Below are 19,375 nucleotides of genomic sequence, written 5' to 3'. Positions count from 1 at the left end.
TGAATCTGCTTTACCTCTTACAACTAAATTCTTGCACCAATTCAATTTGAATTTATTTTGTTCGCACTGGATGGTTTGGCCAACCAGACTGTGGAACTTATTTTGCCAGTAACCTTTTTAAAGAAATGTAACTCTCTATGTGATGATGGCTTCATTGCTTATGTTTCATTGCAAGTACATAAATCAAATTATGCTTTCTTTTCACTGGAAGAAATTGAGCAGGGCCTGGCAATAAATGGCTGAACTGAAACCTGTGGTATTTCTGCTAGGCATTAGGAATTTAACATTGATAATTTAGTTCTTGCAATTTACAGGATGTTAATCCAGTTCCGTTTCCTCTTCAGTGAGATTTAGGATTATTAGTGAGCTAATTTAAATCTCAAGCTCAAAAAGGGGAGGATAGTCTTTCTGTGTTTTAAAATAATATCTAGTATAATGTGGATACTATTTAAAAAGGTTTAAGGTCTTTTTTTTACACAGGTTAATGACATAAGCTGATTTGCTCTATAAAAGCTAAGTTAATTTTAAACTAGTATAAATGTGTCCCTATAACAGCTTTCATCTGTTTATCTAAACCCTGTTAAAACTTAGGTATACTTTTGCGTGAACAGATAGCAGAAGGTTGATTTCTCCCGCTCCGCCAAATACAGTTTTTCTTAAGAAAGCACTCTTGAATTCCACCAAATGCATCATTTTATGGTCTGATTGCACAGCTACCCAAAAATTAACCATGTAACTGGAATATGTCATAACGGGCACTGAAAGCAATGGATTTTACTGGATACTCGAAGGAAAAAAAACTCGTGCATTGATCATTACTTGATTGTGTAATGATTACTTAGTGACAGCATTCAGCATATAAACTAAGCTCATGACATATCATCAGTTAGGTTCACCTTTTAAGACTACATTACCAGTAAAATTCATCAAACTTGAAATTTAAACTCCGCAAATTTGGTTAAACACATATACATGGTAGTCCAAACTATTGGTTTATCAATACAAACCAAGTGGATATCCTACCTCCCGCTTCTGTTGTTGCTCACAATGTCTTAGAATAAAATTTTTCCCCCCCCCTTCCCCAAGGTACCTACTTCTCAGAAATATTTCAGTGTTGACTCTTCTTTTAAACAGTGGATCTTAATTTATGGAATTCCTTTACCTCAAATAAGTGACAGCATACAGTATTTTCTGAAGTCTGAGTCAATTAGGTTGAAAATGTTAATCCCAAGTGGCTTCCTCTTCTTTGTATTTGGCTCTTATTCTGTGAAAATGCTGCTTGTCCATGAATATGATGTATGTTGAGACTGTAAAACCAAATGGAGAAAACTTGTTCAAAATAAAGCCTTTTTTTATAAGAATCTGACAAAAATTATCCCTTTACTTTAGATGGGATGCTGTTCTTTAAATGACTAATGAGGACATAGACTACAAGTTTCAAAATTTTAGCTCTTGAGGTATTCTTTGAGTGATTCTTTGCCTTCTGTTTTTTAGAGCTGGTGGAGCATGTCTGCAACTCAAAAAAAAAAAAAAAAAAAAACACAAAAAACAAACAAAAAATCCAAACAAAAAACAAACCTCAAAAGACCCAAACCCAACCAAAAAACCAACTTCTTCATATTTACTTGACAAAGTTGAAGTATTAAAAGAGTGCAACTTGGGGTTAGGAGTTGGGGTTTTGTTCTGGGGTTTTTTTTAATTGGTAAGGGTTTTGGTTGAGATATCCTGCAAGTTTCTGTTGCAGTGGTCTGTAGAGAACAAGAAGGACATTTTTGACAGAAGGAGCATGTTTAATTGAAGAAATGAGTAACTCGGAGGGCTCATGGCTTTTTAAAGATGATTCTTCGTAGTGTTGCATTGCTCAAGTTGCAAAACTTTGGGCGTTAACAACTGTGTCCATTGCCACCATTTTACAACAGCACCTTAAACTGAATATACTGTCTTTAATATATTAGAAATGAAACTGCTTTCACAGCAGTTGGGGGGAGGAAGGGGATGTTAATCACACTGTTCTCCAAACGCTTGTAATTGCTGATGCTGCTGCATTGATGACTGCCCCAAAAAAGTCTGGTTCAGGAAAAGTCAAGAGCTAAAAAATGGAACCGAGTTGGTGTGCACTCACTTCAGCTGGTAAGGAAGTAATGCCTAATAGGCAAGGCTGTCATAGAAGAGAATATTTGTAGCTGTATTTTCCATTTATTGCAAGGATGAAGCTGAGCTTCGTCACTCCAATTTTACCTTGGAGTGCATTTTGAAAAAACTTAAAATTACAGCCAAGTGTCTGTAAAATAGATCAATACATCTTCATGTTGAATTGATATACGATGCATTCTAAAACGATGCACAAGTACTTCTGAATTCATCCGATTAGCCAATGTTACTTTTTTTACAAATGTCTCCAAATTATTTTTCTTTTTGCAATATTCATTTTGTTAAATCCACACGTATGGAAAATGGGGCATGTCTGCTGAACTATGTGGACAATCCTTCCTTGTCAGCAGGTGCTTATTGGTCATAAGCATCTAATCCCCTGTTAATGCATGTCATGTTTTATTTCTTACAAAATTGTAACCTTTGGCAAGAACCACTAGGGAAAGGACGCTGCTATCCTATACCGCAGTCCCGCAGTACTTCCGCAGAGCCACTTTAGAAGTTCCCCATTTTCCTGCTGGAGATTACTGCCAAAAAAGGTGTTAATTGAACTGATCTAAAATTTCAGCTGTAAATTCGATATGTGGAATCGGGTTGAGTGGTGGAAGCTAACAGGCCAGATCTGCTGCCAACAGACTAGCTCTGGTAGCCGGTGGCTTCATTTCAACATGCAAAGTGGGAGGGGGAAGGGTGCGCTTATCTCATCTCTAGCTGATAAGACCCGAATGCCTACTTCTTAGCGGTGCTCTGATAATTATGGGGTTCGGTACTTTTTCATAATTTCAGTTTTGGTGTTTGCTTTTTAACTGGATCGCTTTGACAGGAGCAAAGACAAGTTACACGCATTCATACGTTAGCAGAGCAGGAAGGTGGTAACTTCTGATGCAATGGCGGGATGCTGGGGACAGCAACTTCTCAGGTGAGTGGGAGCCCTGTAGCAGCTTGTGTGAGTATGGTTGCCCCTTTGATCCAAGTATCTTAAAAATATTCAGAGCTCTGCCAGCTGTTCCCACTAGGAAGAGAAAATCAATATGATTCAGGTGTTCCTTTGGGACAAACCTATGCATTTTTGATGAAAGTATGCAGAGTGCTATTTTCCTGAGCGCTGTGAAATCGGTGTGCTGTGGGCTGCTTCCAGCTCTCAGTTTCCAAAACTGCTCTTTTAGTTAGGTCTGGAGGAAAAAGAAAAATAAAATATTTCTGCTCTGGCTTCAGTGAGCCGCAAGACGAAGTGGGGAGAAAGGCAGCAGACAGCAATCAAGCCGGTCTCCCTGCCTCTTCGTTTTTCACAGAAAAGCCTTTAGTCTACCAGGCTGAGAGGCCTGCTGTGCTTTTGCCAGCACCTGGCTTGATTTCAAGTCTTGCTACCTATGCAGCTGAACATTGGACGTGTTTCAGACCGTTCTCACTTTCTTCCTGGAGCTGTCTGGGATTCCAGCCAGGCGGAGGGAGGGAGGGAGGGAGCTGCTCCCGCCGCAGCCTGTGCACCAGCCTGCCTCCTGGCCTGAATGCTGCGGGAAGAGCCAGGGGGAGCGACCGCTCCTACCTTTCCTACCCACCCCTGTCCCTTGAGAGCTAATACTGCTCATGTCTAAGAGAAAGATAAGAGAAGGCTTCGTGGATCAAAACAGTCCTGCATCTTCCAACATGTCCTCTTCCTTCCTCCTTCCCCTCTAGTGAACACGGAGGATGCTTCCTCTCTGCCTCCTCTTGCGTTGGTGGAGAAAAAAGCCCTGGGGTTGCAGGAGGAAGAGACTTGATAAAGGGACTCTGAGGCGGGACATCATGAACTGATTTCTGGACAAAGCACAAGTGGAAAGTGAGCAGACAGCCTTACTGGCGCTGGGATTGCATGCAACATTAATTGTTGCATTGCTGGACTGGGGATGGGCAAGGGAAATTCCAGAGTCTAAGGCCAAAACTGATCAAGTAATAGTCTCATTAATGCCTGGGCCAGTCTTTTCATTCTGGAAGGGTTTGACTCATGATTTTTTACCCTTTCATGTGACCGTGTTAACCACAACAAAGAGACATTTAATAGTCCTTCTTGCTCAGCCTCCAAGGAGGCAAGCCTTTGGTCTTTTGGACAAGTCTGTGATTCTCAAACACATGTGGTGGCAGCTGTAACACTTTACAGAAAGACCATCTTCAGCAAAGGGAATAGATCTGTAGGTGAAGAGAGAGCAGCAGATTATGTCCTCCTTGTAGTACTAGTAGATGATTTGAGCAAGATTTCTGACAGAGTCTCTCACTCCACCCTGGTATCCAAGCTGGGTTATTACAGTCTGCATAGATGGCTTGCCAGGTGAGACAAAAACTGGCTGCGTCATTGGACTTAGAGGGCAGAGATTAATAGTTTACACCCTCCCTGGAGACCAGTTACAAGTTCCACATGGGTCTGTGCTGGTATCTGTCCTGTTCTAATATTTTTATCTGTCACTTAGAGAAGAAAATGAGTACGTCCTCATCGGGTTTGTGGATGACATTAAACTGGGGTGGTGCACCTGACACATGAGAGGGCAAGGCAGTCATCCACCAGGACCGGGACAGGCTGGTGGGATGCGCCAGCAGGAACCTCATGAAATTCAGCAAGGACAAAGGCAAAGTCCTACCCCTTGGGTGGACCAACCCCTGGCAGCGCACAGGCTGGGGACTGCTTGGCAGGGGAGCGGCTCTGCAGGCAAGGCCCTGCGGGTCATGTTGGGCAGCGAGCTGGATGTGAGGCCACAGTGTGTCTTGGGAGCAAAGAGGGCCAACTGCATCCTTGGTGGGATGGAGAGGGACAGCCAACAGACTGAGGGAAGTGATTATCCCCCTCTACTCGGCACCCATTAGACCACATCCAATACTGTCTATTGTTTTGGGCCCTCAGTATGGAAAAGACATCAGTAAGTTGAAGTTTGGGACAGGGGAGAGGGCCTCCAAGACAGTCAGGGGCTGGAGTGGTGGCCCTGTGAGGACAGGCCAGGTGAGCAGGGCTTGCTTAGCCTGGGGGAGGGATGACTGTGGGGGATCCTAACAGCCACCTCCCTGTGCCTACAGCGAGGTCAGCAAGAGGAAAAGTCAGGATCTTTACTGAAGTCATAAATTGAAAGAGGGGAGGTTCCAGCGGGGTGTAGGGAAAACCTTTTCCCTATGAGGAAAGTCAGGCACTGGACTGGCTGTGCAGTCTCTGTCTTGAGAGGCCTTCAAGACCTGACTGGACAAGGCCTGAGCAACCTGGGTTGATCTCTAGATGGACCCTGCTTTGAGCAGGAAGCTGGACTGCAGACGTCCCGAGGTCCCTTCCAGCCTGAGCAATGCTGTGCTTCCGATGTTCAGCCTAAATCCTCGTTGCTGTAACTTGGACCTTTTCCACTTTCTCCTACTCTGAAGGAACATGAAAAATGGTTTATCCCCTTCCTCATTGCCCTTTAGCTAAAGGAAGGCAGTTCTGCCTTTTTTCAGTTTGCTCTTCTCTGAACAGCTTCACTTCTTTGAGTCTTTACTCCTGGGCCATGTTTCTTTCTACACCTTCTTGTTGTGCTCCTCAGGCCATGTCCCACACGGACCATACCTTTTTTGAAATGCAGCAATCCAGATGAGACATGGTACCTCAACAAAGCGCACCAGTGCTGAGAGTGCCATGTGACTTGTTTGCATAACCCTGTACGATGTTTGCTTTTTTCACAACAGCAGGGCCTTGTTGACTCGCATTGAGTTTGCATGGCACTATAGTCATACCTTTCACTCTACACAATTGCTGTCCAGATAGTGGCTACTGATTGCTCTTTCCTGGCTGTAAAATTTTGCATTTGTCCTTATCGGCCAATTTCCTATTTTACTTTCTCATCTCATTTCTCCAGTTTGTCAAAGACCATTTTGAAGTATGATTCTGTCCTCCAACTTGTTTGCAGCCACTCCCAAGCAGTTAAAATATGGAGTGGCTCTCCTTGGGCTGCTTTTTCCTCCCTTTGTATAAAATCATTTCCATGAGCTTGTGCGATAGCCTCGTGCTCTCCCTTCCCAAAAGGGCTCTGGGTACCACCAAAGCACCATTGGTTCTGTGGGTGACTTCATTAGTCGCTCACAAAAAGACTCTTCCACCTGATCTTCCTCCTTCAGTGATCCTACCACAACAGCATTTACCTCTTTTCCCCCTCCCTTTGATCACTGATTGCAGAAGTCCAAGGGATCTCTCTCCTCAACCTTTCAGTCTTCAGCATGTCTACTCATCACTGATACAAGAAACAACATTCTCTGCTTGCCGTTCCTAAACAAGATATTTATTTCTATGTTAATATTGCAGTCGGTGTCACATCACCGCTACGCTGATCAAATAATAATTTTGATTATATACCAACCCTCACCGCAACTCCTCTTGTTCCTGGGGAGAAAAATAATCCTAAGCACTGTCAGATCTCAGGAAATGGCTCAAGTGGCTCCACTTATGAAATTGGTAGTGACCTGCTGATTTATGGGAGTTATTCGCAAAGCTGGGTTGAAGATTAATCTAAGTGTCCTGCTGATTGGGCTCAGCCAGAATGATTTAGTGGGCAGTGGGGTGGAGCAAAGCTCTGTGTATTCATTCCCAGCCACCATGACTGATTTTAATGCCACTAATGCCAATGGCACAGTGTGGGCAGGTGTTGCTGTGGAGATCTTTTAAGTTGTTTTTTTTTAAGTCAAAACTCACATTTTCTTGTAAGCGTTGGCAGTTTACCTTCACCTGGCTGCTGCCACGGTGAAAGAGATCAAATTTTGAGTGCAGAGCTGTGGTGCAATTACAAATACCTCTCATTAGCCTCACATATTATGTTCAGATAGTTTCCAACATGCCTAGCGCTGTCACTTGGTCTTACAAGTCTCCTCTGAGGTATCTGTTTCACATTTTACAGGATCTGGTAAATCCATCCGTGCTGCCGATTTTGTATCTCGATACCCATCTGCCTGAAGTTGCAGTGGTTGCTGCAAGGCTGGCACTTTTTCAGACAGAAGAGCTGACTCAGTGCCTCTTCCCTCAGTCCCTCCTGAAAGGCATAAAAGGTATGGTTATCCCTCCTTAGGTACCCTCTGTGGGTACGACTCCAGTTTTCAAACACTTGCACCCATTCTGTTCCAAATATTCAATTTGCAGCTGGGCCTCATGTGTGCCCTGGTGTCCCATGGTTTTTCCTATACCCAATTTCTTAACGTCACCGTTTTCACACTCTGGATTCCTCTTGTGCCATTCTGTAATTTAGCTGTACCAAATGCAAGCTAGAATCTCATTCCACATGCTTTTCCAGTGGATGTTTTTCCAGTGGGGCTAATGGTTACTTGTGCAAACCTCACTTTACATGTGTATTTCAATCATAAATTGCGGTTTAAAGTAAATAATTGTCCTGTTTAACAGCAGTATTTTCTAGCAAATCTTTCTTTAGGAAAATGAGAATAACAAAATGGAATTCAAAGTAGGTTTACATCTATTTTGATCCAGAAAGGGGCAGTGAAAAAGCAATGTAATTTGTCATCAACATGGATTTTTCTGTGTAATTTGAGCGTGGATTTTTAGCATAAGTAATGAAACAGCAGCCTCAGTGTTGCTGTTTATTTAAGGCTGATATAAAATACCTGGCTCTTCTCTTGATTTGTTTTTAATTGCTCAGTGTTTTTCCTGTGTTTTTTCATAAATTTCACCCCACATTCTAGTCATGGGCCATTTTCTTACCAGAGAGATCCTCTTCTCTCTGTGACCCTAAGACTGGCCATGCAGCTTCAGACCAATCACATCCAGTTGTAAAGTCTCCCCTGTCATTTTTACCACTTGATTAAAACATCCTGTTTCTTACTTTTTGTTTGTATACAGCATGCAGTACTCCCCAAATAGCTATACTATGCACTATCTATGTGTCCAGATGGAGACATACAGTTGTCTCCACTCCTTCGATTACCTAAAGCGCGTGGAACACTTCAGGGTGAGTCATGTTCTAAAATAAAGCTACCTTGAATCGCTTTTCTCCGTATTGGTATTTTTTATAGATACAGAAGAAATTGCAGCTTGGACTTTCCACAGCAACAAGCTACATTCTCGAGACATTTCACTCTGGTAAGCCTTTTCGGTATCTCATACTTCCATGCAAGGATTTCTGTTCTGTTTTTTAACTTTCTGCATAATCTGGAGCACCTTGTGGTAGTCAAGAATTACTCTGAGACAATTTGACCTGAGTGTCTTAAACTCACCTGCACCCCGTGTTATGCATCGTGAAGCTCCATGCACAACAACGCAAATGCAGCCATTGTGACACTGAGCGACGTCCCAGGTGAATACCTCATTATCACATTCTTGGACACCATTAGAAGTGTAATAATTACATCAGAGCGTAATAACTTTCCATTGCATTGGTGCCACAAGGACGCACAGAGATGAAGCCAATTCGGCCAGGACGCAGCCCCCCACGGGGCTCGAGATGGCCGCTCCTTCTTCACGGGCAGCACGCAGCCTGCCTCTGAGCCGGCGAGCGCGCCAGCAGACGGGTGCCAAATCGTAGGCAACACGGGAGCTTAAAGCAGAGAAAGCGTTTAGGTGTTTTCCAGAGACGTGCTTGGGGCCTGGCACCTTTTGGGACAAACCCATTTCCTGGTTCGCTGCTGGCGAAACGGCCGGTCTGGGTTTGTTTCCGCAAGACACCTGCACTTACTTTCTGCGGCACCGTACCCGGCCCGCGCCTCCCCGCCGGGGGATTCACCAGCTCTTCCCTGCCCGCGGGCTGGGTACTTCCAGGCTTTGACATGAGACCCGGGGGTGCCTCGGCCCTCTCTCTCTCCTGATACCGATCCGGCGGGGCCCGCAACGCCGGGTGCCCCGAGGCAGCGCAACCCTCGGGCCTTTTCGGGGGGTTCCAGTGCCGGGGGGGGGGGCTGCGGACCCCGCCGTGAAACTCCCCTCACAGCAGCCCCCCCGATGCGGTGGTTTGGGTTTTTTCCCCGAATGAGAGAGGCAGCCGGTGACGCTGGCGGCGCTCGGCAGGTACAAGCGGCCCGCCTGCCTCTTCCTCCGCTGCCTCCAGGCGCGCCATTAAACGTCGCCTTCGAAGGCCGGGGCCTGGGCACGCCCCCTTCGGCCCGCGCCCCCGGGCACAGACCTCGCCCCGGGCTCCGCGAAGGCCGTTTGGAGAAACCCCGGGCCTTTTGCCTCCGGTTTCCCCGCACAGCCGCGGCGTGGGGCCGGGCAGCGCCGGCCGCTCCCTACCCTGCGGCCCGGCCCCGCCCGGCCGCCACACGGCTGCAGGCGGCAGTGCCCCGCGGCCCCGCGCCGCCTCCCCATTGGCTGCCTCTGACTCGCCAACGCCCCCGTGGCGGCCAATCGCCGCGCGCGCTCCCGCTCCCTCCCCCTCGGAGGGCGGTGGGCGGGCAGGGGTGGGCGGGGCCGGCGCCAGGCGGGGCGGGGCTAGGGGGCTCGCGGGCTCTTCTTAACCCCCGCGCGCGGCCGGCTACCGTTGCGCCTCTGCCTCCTTCCCCTCCCTCCCCCTGGCCGGTGTGCCGCGCCGCAGCGGCGGTGGTGTCCTGGGGAGCGCCCGGCTCGCGTGGGTGAGGTGGAGGCCGTAGCGGGGGGGCGGTGGCACCGTGGCGTTGCGGGCGGCTTCATCCCCCTCGCCGCCCGTTGCATCATCCGCGGGCGTGGGGTGGGGGAGGAGAGCTGGGGGTGGCCGTGCCCTTCCCCCCCTCCCCAGGCGGCGGTGCCGCGTGGGGTGGGCTGCACCGCCCTTCGCCTCAGCGGGGGTGGCCGTTAAACGGTCACTGTGGCGTGGCGGGGGCGGGGGGCTGCCTCGGGCGGTGGGGAAGGATGGAGGGCTGCGGGCTGGTGGGTGAATGTGGTCGTACTACACGGGTGGGCTTTTCTTTTATTTTTTTTTACTTACGAAAAGAGAGGAATAGGCAGCTTCGGAGCTCTTCTGGGCAAGTGGAGCCCTGAGGGAGGACGGGAGCGCAGGCCTCGGGAGGGTGCCGGCTGCTGGGGATGCTCTGGGCGGCCAGAGGGTGCCTGCGGAGTGCCCCTTCCGGGCTGGGAGCAGGAGGAGGAGGAAGGATTGGCATTCTGCTTCTTATACAGGCTTGCAAGATGACATTGTTCCTTTTGGTTTTCTCTCTGGGGTTGGCACCAGCTCTTCAGCTGCTCTTGGTCTTTCATCCATTGTTCTCACGGGTACCGTGGCGGTCTCTTGCCAAAATTTTTTGGCAAGCCTGGCTAACACAGTGGACTGAGAAGCTTCTTCTATTACATTTTATTGTATGCATTGCCCTTCCCCTATTAGGAAGGGTCTGAACTTGGCTGAGACCTATGAAACCTACTTCAATAGCAATGTTAGTAATGCTGCTGGCATATTACTGAACCAGCCATTAGCTGAAAGACGAGCAATTCCTCTCCTATTCCTGTTTGAGTATCCTAAAGCCTTTGACCATGGAGGTTTTGGAGTGCTGGGCCCTGTTCCAGCAAACTTGCTCAGACTGTTTACCCTTCAAACGAGTCTGCTGAGTTGAGGCATGAGAGCTCCATGTTCTGCAAAACTTGTGCTGCAGAAAGAAGGGAAAACTCAAGAGTATGGAGATAGGTAAAATCTGGGGATTTTATATCAGAGGAGGAAAAGTATTTCCTGGGAAACTGAGACCTGCTCAGGACCTGGTATTTCTCAGCAGGAGAATGGCTGTAGTGAGATCACTACTGATGAAGTAAGGTTTAGGTGCTAGGTTAGGTCCAGTACTTGGGGCGTTTGGACAGGTCATCCTTTTTGATACTAGTTGGTGGCTCTTTAGTGTCCTACCATGACCCTCTGCATGTGAGTTAACCAGCCTGCTTTCCTGAAGCCAGAGCAGTACTTCTAAAAATTGTGGTTGGTAGCCAGGGTCACAGGTGGCTGTGTCCTGGAGCATGTGTGCTGGCTCAGGTGCGTCACTAGCCTGGCGCTGGCAGCATAGCAGGCTGCCAGGACAGCTGGGAGAGGCTGGCCTCTGGCTATTGGCAGGTACCTGCTGTCTGCATGTGAGATCCATAGGAACTAGGCAGACAGCAGGGTGTACTGTGCTCATGGTTGCACTGTGGATGCCTGCCAAAAGCTCTGCAGATGTAGCCAGAGTGGGTGGCAGCTGCTCTTTCCCGCAAGACATGCATCAGCCAAAAAGCTGGCTTTCTGCCCAGGCAGTGGTGATCAGCGGTTCTCTGTCAGACTTTATTGGAGGTCCCTCGGCTAACAAAAGATGTGGTGGCTTGCGGGGGGGCACCACAATGCTGGGGAAGGACAGATGTGCTTCTGCTGTTTCATAGACCTGGTCAGAAATTGAGAGCAGAGCTCCACCTCCCTCTTTTTGTCATGCTGGGCAACTTGCTTAATCTCTGAGCCTCTGTTACACTACTGGTAATGCTTCTCTCCCTGTACTTGGTGAACTTGGTGGATCAAGAGCACTGTTCAGGCTGTAGTGTTGGTCCGTCTTTGTGTGCTGACTAAGGAGAGGGAACTAGAAGCAGGGAAGGAAATAATGAAAGCTTCTGACTGCAGCAGGTTAAAATGCAGATAAGGCATTTTCCAGTCTTTTCTCTAATGCTGTTGTGCTCCTTGAAGACATCAGTCTTCACTCAGAAGACTTGCCACGTGAGTCTGGACAGGGTTGGAGTGAGCTCAGGAAATGGAGATGTCGGAAGACACCTGCGTTAGGGCTGCATGCACAGCTTCACTTCTGTGGGGGGAAGGCAGACTGAACACTTTCATGTTTTCACTGGCTGATCTAACAATTGCCATAGTGGTGGAAGTTGCTTTGCTGTTGAAGTTTTAACATCTTTGCAGTGTTACAGAGGTATTAAAGAACAACTTATTTCCTATCAGGAAGCTTACGAGTATGCCAGTCCAGCCTTGAAAGGGAGAGTGATCATTGAGAGGACACACGTGCTCATCTGCTCTGTAGAGGAAAACAGATAAGAGTTGATTCTCAAAGTATTTCTTCCTAGAGCCACAGTGTTTTTAATTCATACCCCAGGTACTTCAGGTCACTTGATGTCTCCTGACATCAGAGCCAGGAGCGATGGCTACCTGCTACTGAGGAAGTAGCGGGGGGGGGGGGCGGGCAACAAACAAAAAAATGGATGGCTGTCTCCTGAATCACTTATAGCTGTATTGTTTCCAAACAGCTTCCGAAGGATGGGTACTGCTACATCTGGTAACCTGTAAAAATCCTAAAGCTCTCTAAGACCCTGTGATACTCAGAGTGAGCAGAACAACTGGTTTGCAGTGGTTTACTTGTTCACGGAGTAAAGTACTTGCTTAATGTCAAAGTTTCCTATTCTCAGGCACAATGGAATCTTGTATCTCATCTCTTGCTGAGTAGTCAACTCTTGGGGCATCTCTCTCTGATCCACCTCTTACACCTGCCTTCTAGACAGCTTCATTTCTGCTTCAGACAAGACTCAAGTTAATTAGGTTCTCGCATACATGATACTCTTTAAAAGTCTGCATTAGTGCTGACATCACATACTGTAAACAGCCTTAGAAACTGTAGCTCCTAACATATCTATGGAGTGAGTTCAGCTCAGTCTGGTTGGGGATTAATTTCACTCGCTGGCCTTCAATCCTGTTCTGTAGGAGTTGAGAAATAGTTTAGGTCTTGGGTTCCCTGTGGAGATGGATCCAGAGATGTGAGCCTTGCCCGTGAGGTTTTCTGGATCTCATACCTCTGCCTATGTCCCAATCCCCTTCGTGACTTAGGTTTAAGTGACTTTATAAATTGTCCTTCTGATTTTTCTGCCTCGTGTGTTCTGCAGATATAATGGCAGAAGTTAGTCAGGCTTTTCTAGTTAGACTCTGCCCACACCCCCAGCTAGTTACGGGAGTGTTCCCTTTTACAGCAAACTCAAATTCAGGCTGACAGATTTTCTTCCCTGAAGATGGGCAACTCTTCCTGCAGCTTACGTCCCTCAGACTTTTCTGAGCAGCATTCAGTTGCAGTTGGAGCAGCAGTCACCATTCTCTTGTCCTGTCACCCCAGTCTGCATTCCCAGAAGAAAGATTGAGAAGAGGGTCAGGCTAGTGAAAAAGTTGCCATCGTCCTCTGTTTTGGTGATTTCTGCTCAGCCTCTTTCCTTTGTCCCCCAAAGATCTCCACAGTAGAAAGATTCACCAGCTTCCTATGGCCTGATTTGGCCTGTAGGCAGGATCATAGGTCTTGGGAGGAATTTGGATATCTTAGATTGACTACCTTTGCCCCCTGTTTTGCTGAAGTTGCATCATCTAGGGCTGTAAGCACCAGTGGGATGTTCTGGGTGGTGTGTCAGGAAGCTCATCAGTAGCACTGAAGGAGCTCGGAGATCTGAGGTCTTCCTGTTGGTTATGAACATGACAAGTCGCCCTTGCGCTCTTGACCTGTTTCTTTGGTATAACAGTAAGCCATCGCAGATGCTTTTGTGTCTCTACTGAGTCCTGTAGTACTTGGAGAGCAACCAAGTCTGTCTTAGGATTTTGTCCTTCTTCAAAACTCTAAGATATTAGATTGACCATAGCTGAGACTGATTCTCTACTAGCATGATTAGAATTTGACTTTATAAATCCATATATGCATACCTATCTACTTTGGCCTGGGTGGGTGTGGCGTTATTTAAAATAATGCCTAATAAGCTGATTTGAAGGGATTTATTGAACAGGAGCTTGTGTTCCTTCCAACGAATTATGTTGCTTAAGGTTAGTATTTGGTGACAGGATTTTTGTTGGCAATGCTTGTGGTTAGATTTTTCTCTCTCCTCATTTTTGTTCAAAGTTCTAGCCCCATTATTGAAGCTTTGATCAAACGTGAGAGGATTGCCGTTCCTCTAAACACGTGAGAGAATCTCACAGCTTAGTTGAAGGCAATAAATATAGCTTTTGCTGTTTCTAGTTCAAGAGATGATGGGTGTTGCTGTTGGTGGACTGTGGATTTTCTTGCCTTACGATAGAGGAAATGAGATGGTATTGTCTTGCCCAATTTGGAGGGAATCCTCCAAAAGGCAATTTTCATTTCTTTCCTGCTGTCAATACAAAGAATAAACACTTTTTTTTTGAAACCTCTGAAACTTTTACTGCAATGAATTTCTCTCCCTTTCTCCTCAGTTTTTGAACCCTCTTGAAGGACACTGAGGATTGGTGATTTAAAGTGTGTTTTTTGCACTACTATTTTATGAGAACCTAGAAGATTAACAAAATCTGCTGTTTCCTGTCTATAACCCCTTGCTGCTTTCTTCCTGCACGTTGAAATGGTTTATCCTTTGGCAGCAAGGTACCCGTATTAGATGGACTTTATAAATATTGTCAGTGTTACCTGTGAGCAGAGGTAGCCGGTGTCTATGTCTGGTATGGCATGCCAGCTGTCTGAAGGAGCACGTGGATGTGGCTTATAGGAAGCCTTGAAACTTCTCCAGTACTACTTCTTTACTGAAAAAAGTGCTGGTATTCTGAACTGTGAACCAGGCACCTTCTAGAAATAGAAATGAAGGCTGGGTTTCACTCTGGAACTGGAAGTAAGCTAATTTCTGGGAACAAAGACTGGTTGGTGTTAAATTATGTATACTTATAGGATATTAGCTTTCTTGGACCGGTGTCTTTTCAGTCTAGTCCCGGTCGGTAGTCTAGGACAGGATGTAGTCCATCTTGGCTCTTGAGCATGTATTAACCTAAATAAAGTAGAATCGAATCGTTTTGGTGGCATGGAAGTCTTTATATCCAGAAGGAGAATTATTTCAAGCCTTAGTCTGGAAAGTTGGCACTTTCAGAGGCTTTTTTTCCTAAAGGAGGGCAGTTTAAATGCCTTAGGCATTTTCTTCAGATCAGCAGGTAAGGAAAGAATTGGTGTGCATAAGGCAGTAGTGGTTAGTGGTGCATGTCAACCTGCAGGATCAAATGCTAAAGTTCACTGATCCTGTGATTCAGATTTTTTTCCAGTGTGTCACCAGACCATCAACTCTGTCTGATCTAAGCTGTGTCTGTTTTGTGTGCATTTGTCAGAAGAAGGAGGAGGAGGCCAGGGACCCTTTCCACGCCTAGCACAATTCAGTAATGGAAAGAGCTTGAATCCACTGGTGAAAAACCCCACACTTTCCAAGACTTCAGCCAGATTTTTGTATTCAATGGAAAGGAAGCAGGCAGGCTTTATGAACAACTGGCTGGAGTAGAAGTAGTGAACTTACTGCTTGCATTTTATATTTACTAATTTCTGAAACAAAAAGCCTGCTAGAAGGCTTCCTTTCTTCCTTGTGGTTGAAGTGTTTGCTGTGTGTGTTATATCCAGCATCACTGTAATTGTGCATGCAACACTAATTCAGCTTGGGTAGGAACTTGTGAGATTTTTGGTCTTCTCAAGGGTAGAGGGGCCTCTGCAACTTTTCCTGTATAAAGCCTTTTCCTAAGTTGTGTACAGGGTCTTTTGGTGATGGCTAGAAGTAGGTGTCCCTAGAAGTAGGTATCCTGTGAACTGGAGTATTTTCTATTACTTTGTGTGGCTTTCAAGCTTATGGAATTGCAGACAGTCCAATAGAGATGTTTTCTGCTTACTTTACTGGATCTGAACCATGGAGGGCAGGGCAGAGGGAAGATTAGGTAATGTGGGAAGAACAGGGTCAGGAGACTCTCCGTCGATCTTGCGCAATACCTCTGCTGCATGATATTTTTTTTTTATCGTATTTATACAAGTCGTCTTCACTTTGTTTTGCAGCTTCTTTTTTTCCCTATGGAAGTGGGACATGTATCTTGCCCTGACGAGAGACTGTTTCCTGATTTTTTTTTTTTTTTTTTTTTTTTTTCCCCCCCCCCCCTAAATTGCATGATCTGCAGCTTTGAAGAGGATTCCAGTCTCGTGACCCACAGTACTCGGTCTCCTGAAGAAAGTCCAGTCTACTGTGCCATCACCTTCACCAAAGAACATGGAGAAGTTGATATCAGAAAGACCTGTTTCTGTGTCTAAGGTATTCATTGATCTTTGGGGAATACTATTTGCCTGTCTTTCTGTCACCAGAATTTGGGAAAGCTCTATCTGTTTTCAGAGGGATTTCTAGGTTTTTTGCTGGAATGCTGTGGAGGTAGGTGCTATTGAAACCAGTGGCCTTTCTGGAAGAGTTGTCCTTCATGATCACAAGTAGTGATGCAGAGTCTTTTGGCACCATTTTCTAATTAGTCACTAAGTAGTCTTACTCTGTTCCTCTCTGCTTGGAATGGGGAGGTTTTATTTCAGAGAACTATTTTTTTTGGTGTGAGGGGGTGTGTCCTATGAGACTAGTCCTGTTTTCTTGTTACGGTAAGCACATGCTTCGGTATGTTTAAGTTATCTTCATGTAGGGCACTGTATTGAGCTTTTGCACTCAGCATTGCAGTGCAAGATTCTTGTTTTGGTGTAAGGATTTGGCAAATCAAAAGTATGCTGAAATGCTTTCCCATCTTCGCAGTACTATGGAAACATCAACTGATCATTAAAATACCCATTTGTTGTGACCTTTTTCATATAAGGGAAAAATAAGACTGGGACATTTGAGGATGGGATTCGTCTAACTGAGACATACTATGCTCTCTCTCCTAATACCTGGGTCTTGGGTATAGTGACAGGATCTCTTATAGTCAGTGGCAGAACCTGTTCTTGGGTGTTAAAAGCTACTTGTTGCCATTGCCCCTTTGGGCTTACAGACAATACTGCTCTCTTGAAAATTGCCACCAGAGTAGTTTCTGTTCAGGCTTCCCTCAGAAGAACTGCATGCTGAAACGCTAGACTGGAAATAGATATGCTGGTAAAGGGACAGAGGCAAGAATAAGGGCTTATTAGTAACATGATTTTTAGCTATTGTAGGGGGGTCAATGATGTGAATAGGTGGTTTCTCGTGGTGCAGAACTTGAATAACTTTGATAGTCTCAAAAGATGCTCTGACCTTGTTACAGCAAGGCATACAAATCACTCTCTCATTTGTGGGAGGTTTTTCCCCCCTCTTTTTTCTCTCTCTCTTCCCCCCTCCCCTTCTTTTTTCCTTCCCCCTCCCCCAAGGATGAAATGCCTACACTTCATTCCCAGGACAAGCCAGATACAAACTCATGCCCTCATGCACCTGGCAAGTATTTTCTCCCTGGTGGGATGGACAATGAGAATTGCAAGACTAATGAGAGGGACAGGGAGTGGATCCGCCCTGATACACCTAGCAAATGCACGTGGAAGCTTGGGAAACCCCTCTCTGCCTCCCCACATCGTCATACCACTCTGTAAGTATTACTTTTATTTGCTAATTTTCAGTACAGCACTAATCCAGGCCCCCTCAGAGCCATGTGGATTTAACAAAAGATGACTGATTTAAATTGATGCTATTTAGCATGTAGATATGCTGGTGCTTCTTAATTTCCATGTATAAGCAAAGCTAAGAACCCAGATTGAGCATACAAGGGGCCTTGCACCAAAGATGTGAAACTACATGGTCTGGAACTAACTTATTTTAAGTAACCTGGCAAGCAGTTCCCTGACTAGATGAAAGATTGCACTTTTGCTTGTACAATAGCTGACTCTGAGCAGTGCTAAGCTACTTCATACCAGGAGGAAGTGCAGAGCACTTCATTCTTGCCTCAGTAGTTGGCTTGATGTCTCATTAATCCTTGTTTTGGATAAGGACTTGATGTTTTGTGAATTTTTATGCAATGGACATTCTTTTAAACCAAAATATCTAAAATAACTAGCCTGGTAAAGGGGAGGGAGAAAGCTGGTTGAAATAAAAAGCATCGGAAATGCTGTGTTGCTTTTGTGTGACCTGCCTGTGGCCCCTTTTGTGAATACACTGACTTTTTTTGTATGTGTACCAGGCCAGAGCCTCTGAAAATCCTGCCAAGCATCCTGAATAAAGTTGGCAATACACCCATGGTGCGAATCAACAAGATTGGGAAGCAGTATGGGCTCAAGTGTGAACTCTGTGAGTACTGCTGCAGGCAGAAAATCAAAATAAGAAACACTTTCAGAAACTTGAGTAGTCCTGGTTCGTAGTGTCATGTAACCTGGGCATAGGAGGAGTGCAGATACCCTGCAGAAAATGGTGAGAAAAATTCCTCTTTTTCTTTGGCAGATCTTCAGGTTTTTAAGATTTGGTCATCTTTCAATTTGTACTTCATAAGGACATTTCCTGCAGCTTTTCCATTAAAAAAAAAAGTAAAACTTTTTTCCTAGAAAATAATTTTTAATTTTAAAGTTCTATGAAGTTTTTGGCTGCTTCTCATATTCAGAGTATTCATCAGTGTGTGTAAAACGCAGAACTGTAGTTACCACTAAAGATCACTGAAAATGGTGAAAGGGATGAAACTGTCAGTGAATGTTTGTTTTGTTTGGTTTTTTTAAACCCAACCATACTGGAGATACGTGGAGGCTCTAATCCGAGTGCTGAAAGGCGGTGTTTAACACCATTGAAGGGATTAATGCTGGGAGTACTGAAGTGAAAGTGTAGGCTGAACAAGGGGAGAAACTTTCAGTTTGGTCAGAAACTCTTTGGCTGGAGAACGTAGCAGGGAAAAGGCAAGGCATGTTAGTAGAGTTCTCTTTTCCCCGTGCTATTGCAGTGGAAGAGTCCTGGGGCTTTTTATACTAATGACTGGGCTGTAATAAGGAGGAAAGATGAAAGGAGAGGTTATATTTTGAGGAGACTGACAGAGTATGGGTTCCTGGCTTCTGTGGCCAGCATCAAGTACCAAACTTGCTTTGTTGTTGTGACCCATGGCAGTGGAGATGCTGTGAACTGAATCCCCGTCTCTGATGTGAAGTAGGGAGGTGAATTGGGCAGACCCATTAACAGAGTTGCTCTTGCAAGGTATGTTAGGGATCAGCAGCCTGTTCAGCAAGTGACTGCTGTTTAAGAACTCTGCTTGGTTTCTCTGTTTCCAGTGGGAAAATGTGAGTTCTTCAATGCTGGGGGCAGTGTGAAGGACCGCATCAGCCTGAGGATGGTAGAGGATGCTGAGAAGGCTGGGATCTTGAAGCCTGGGGACACAATCATAGAGCCAACCTCTGGAAACACAGGTAGGGGATGGAGACACCCTAGCGAAATGTGGGGGGAAAATGCTGTGGTGGTTTTCCTGGAAGAGGCAGACTTGAGATTGGAGCATGAAGGCTGCTTGTGCAAGGAAGAATGGGGATCTCTTCCTGCCTGCATGGTGTAAGGAGCAGTGCCTCTTCCGTCTCGCACAAGGAACAATTCTGCAGTGTCCTATGCTGTCCAGAACAGCTGGGAAGGAGGTCTGCTGAA

General features: G+C 45.9%; 1 protein-coding gene across 6 annotated transcripts in view; it reads left to right on the top strand.

Moving 5' to 3' along the window:
* The first annotated feature begins 2,446 nt into the window (after nucleotides 1-2,446).
* The window catches only part of LOC142092843 (cystathionine beta-synthase-like protein), a 33,589-nt gene continuing 16,660 nt past the window's right edge, over nucleotides 2,447-19,375 (top strand). The window contains exons 1-8 of one of the 6 annotated variants that reach the window (XM_075173379.1): nucleotides 2,447-3,070; nucleotides 3,829-3,970; nucleotides 7,029-7,176; nucleotides 7,979-8,087; nucleotides 15,954-16,084; nucleotides 17,149-17,360; nucleotides 17,949-18,055; nucleotides 19,015-19,149. In XM_075173379.1, the coding sequence (XP_075029480.1) occupies nucleotides 16,043-16,084; nucleotides 17,149-17,360; nucleotides 17,949-18,055; nucleotides 19,015-19,149 (496 nt within the window). In that variant the 5' untranslated portion in view covers nucleotides 2,447-3,070; nucleotides 3,829-3,970; nucleotides 7,029-7,176; nucleotides 7,979-8,087; nucleotides 15,954-16,042. Of the gene's footprint in view, nucleotides 3,071-3,828; nucleotides 3,971-7,028; nucleotides 7,177-7,978; nucleotides 8,088-9,551; nucleotides 9,700-14,237; nucleotides 14,645-15,953; nucleotides 16,085-17,148; nucleotides 17,361-17,948; nucleotides 18,056-19,014; nucleotides 19,150-19,375 lie in introns of those variants that run through there. The other 5 variants (XM_075173397.1, XM_075173420.1, XM_075173408.1 and 2 more) reach the window with 5 other exon arrangements.

Source organism: Calonectris borealis, chromosome 1, assembly GCF_964195595.1.
Source record: "Calonectris borealis chromosome 1, bCalBor7.hap1.2, whole genome shotgun sequence".
Taxonomy (NCBI): Eukaryota; Metazoa; Chordata; class Aves; order Procellariiformes; family Procellariidae; genus Calonectris; species Calonectris borealis.
This window is presented reverse-complemented; position numbering and strand designations above follow the sequence as displayed.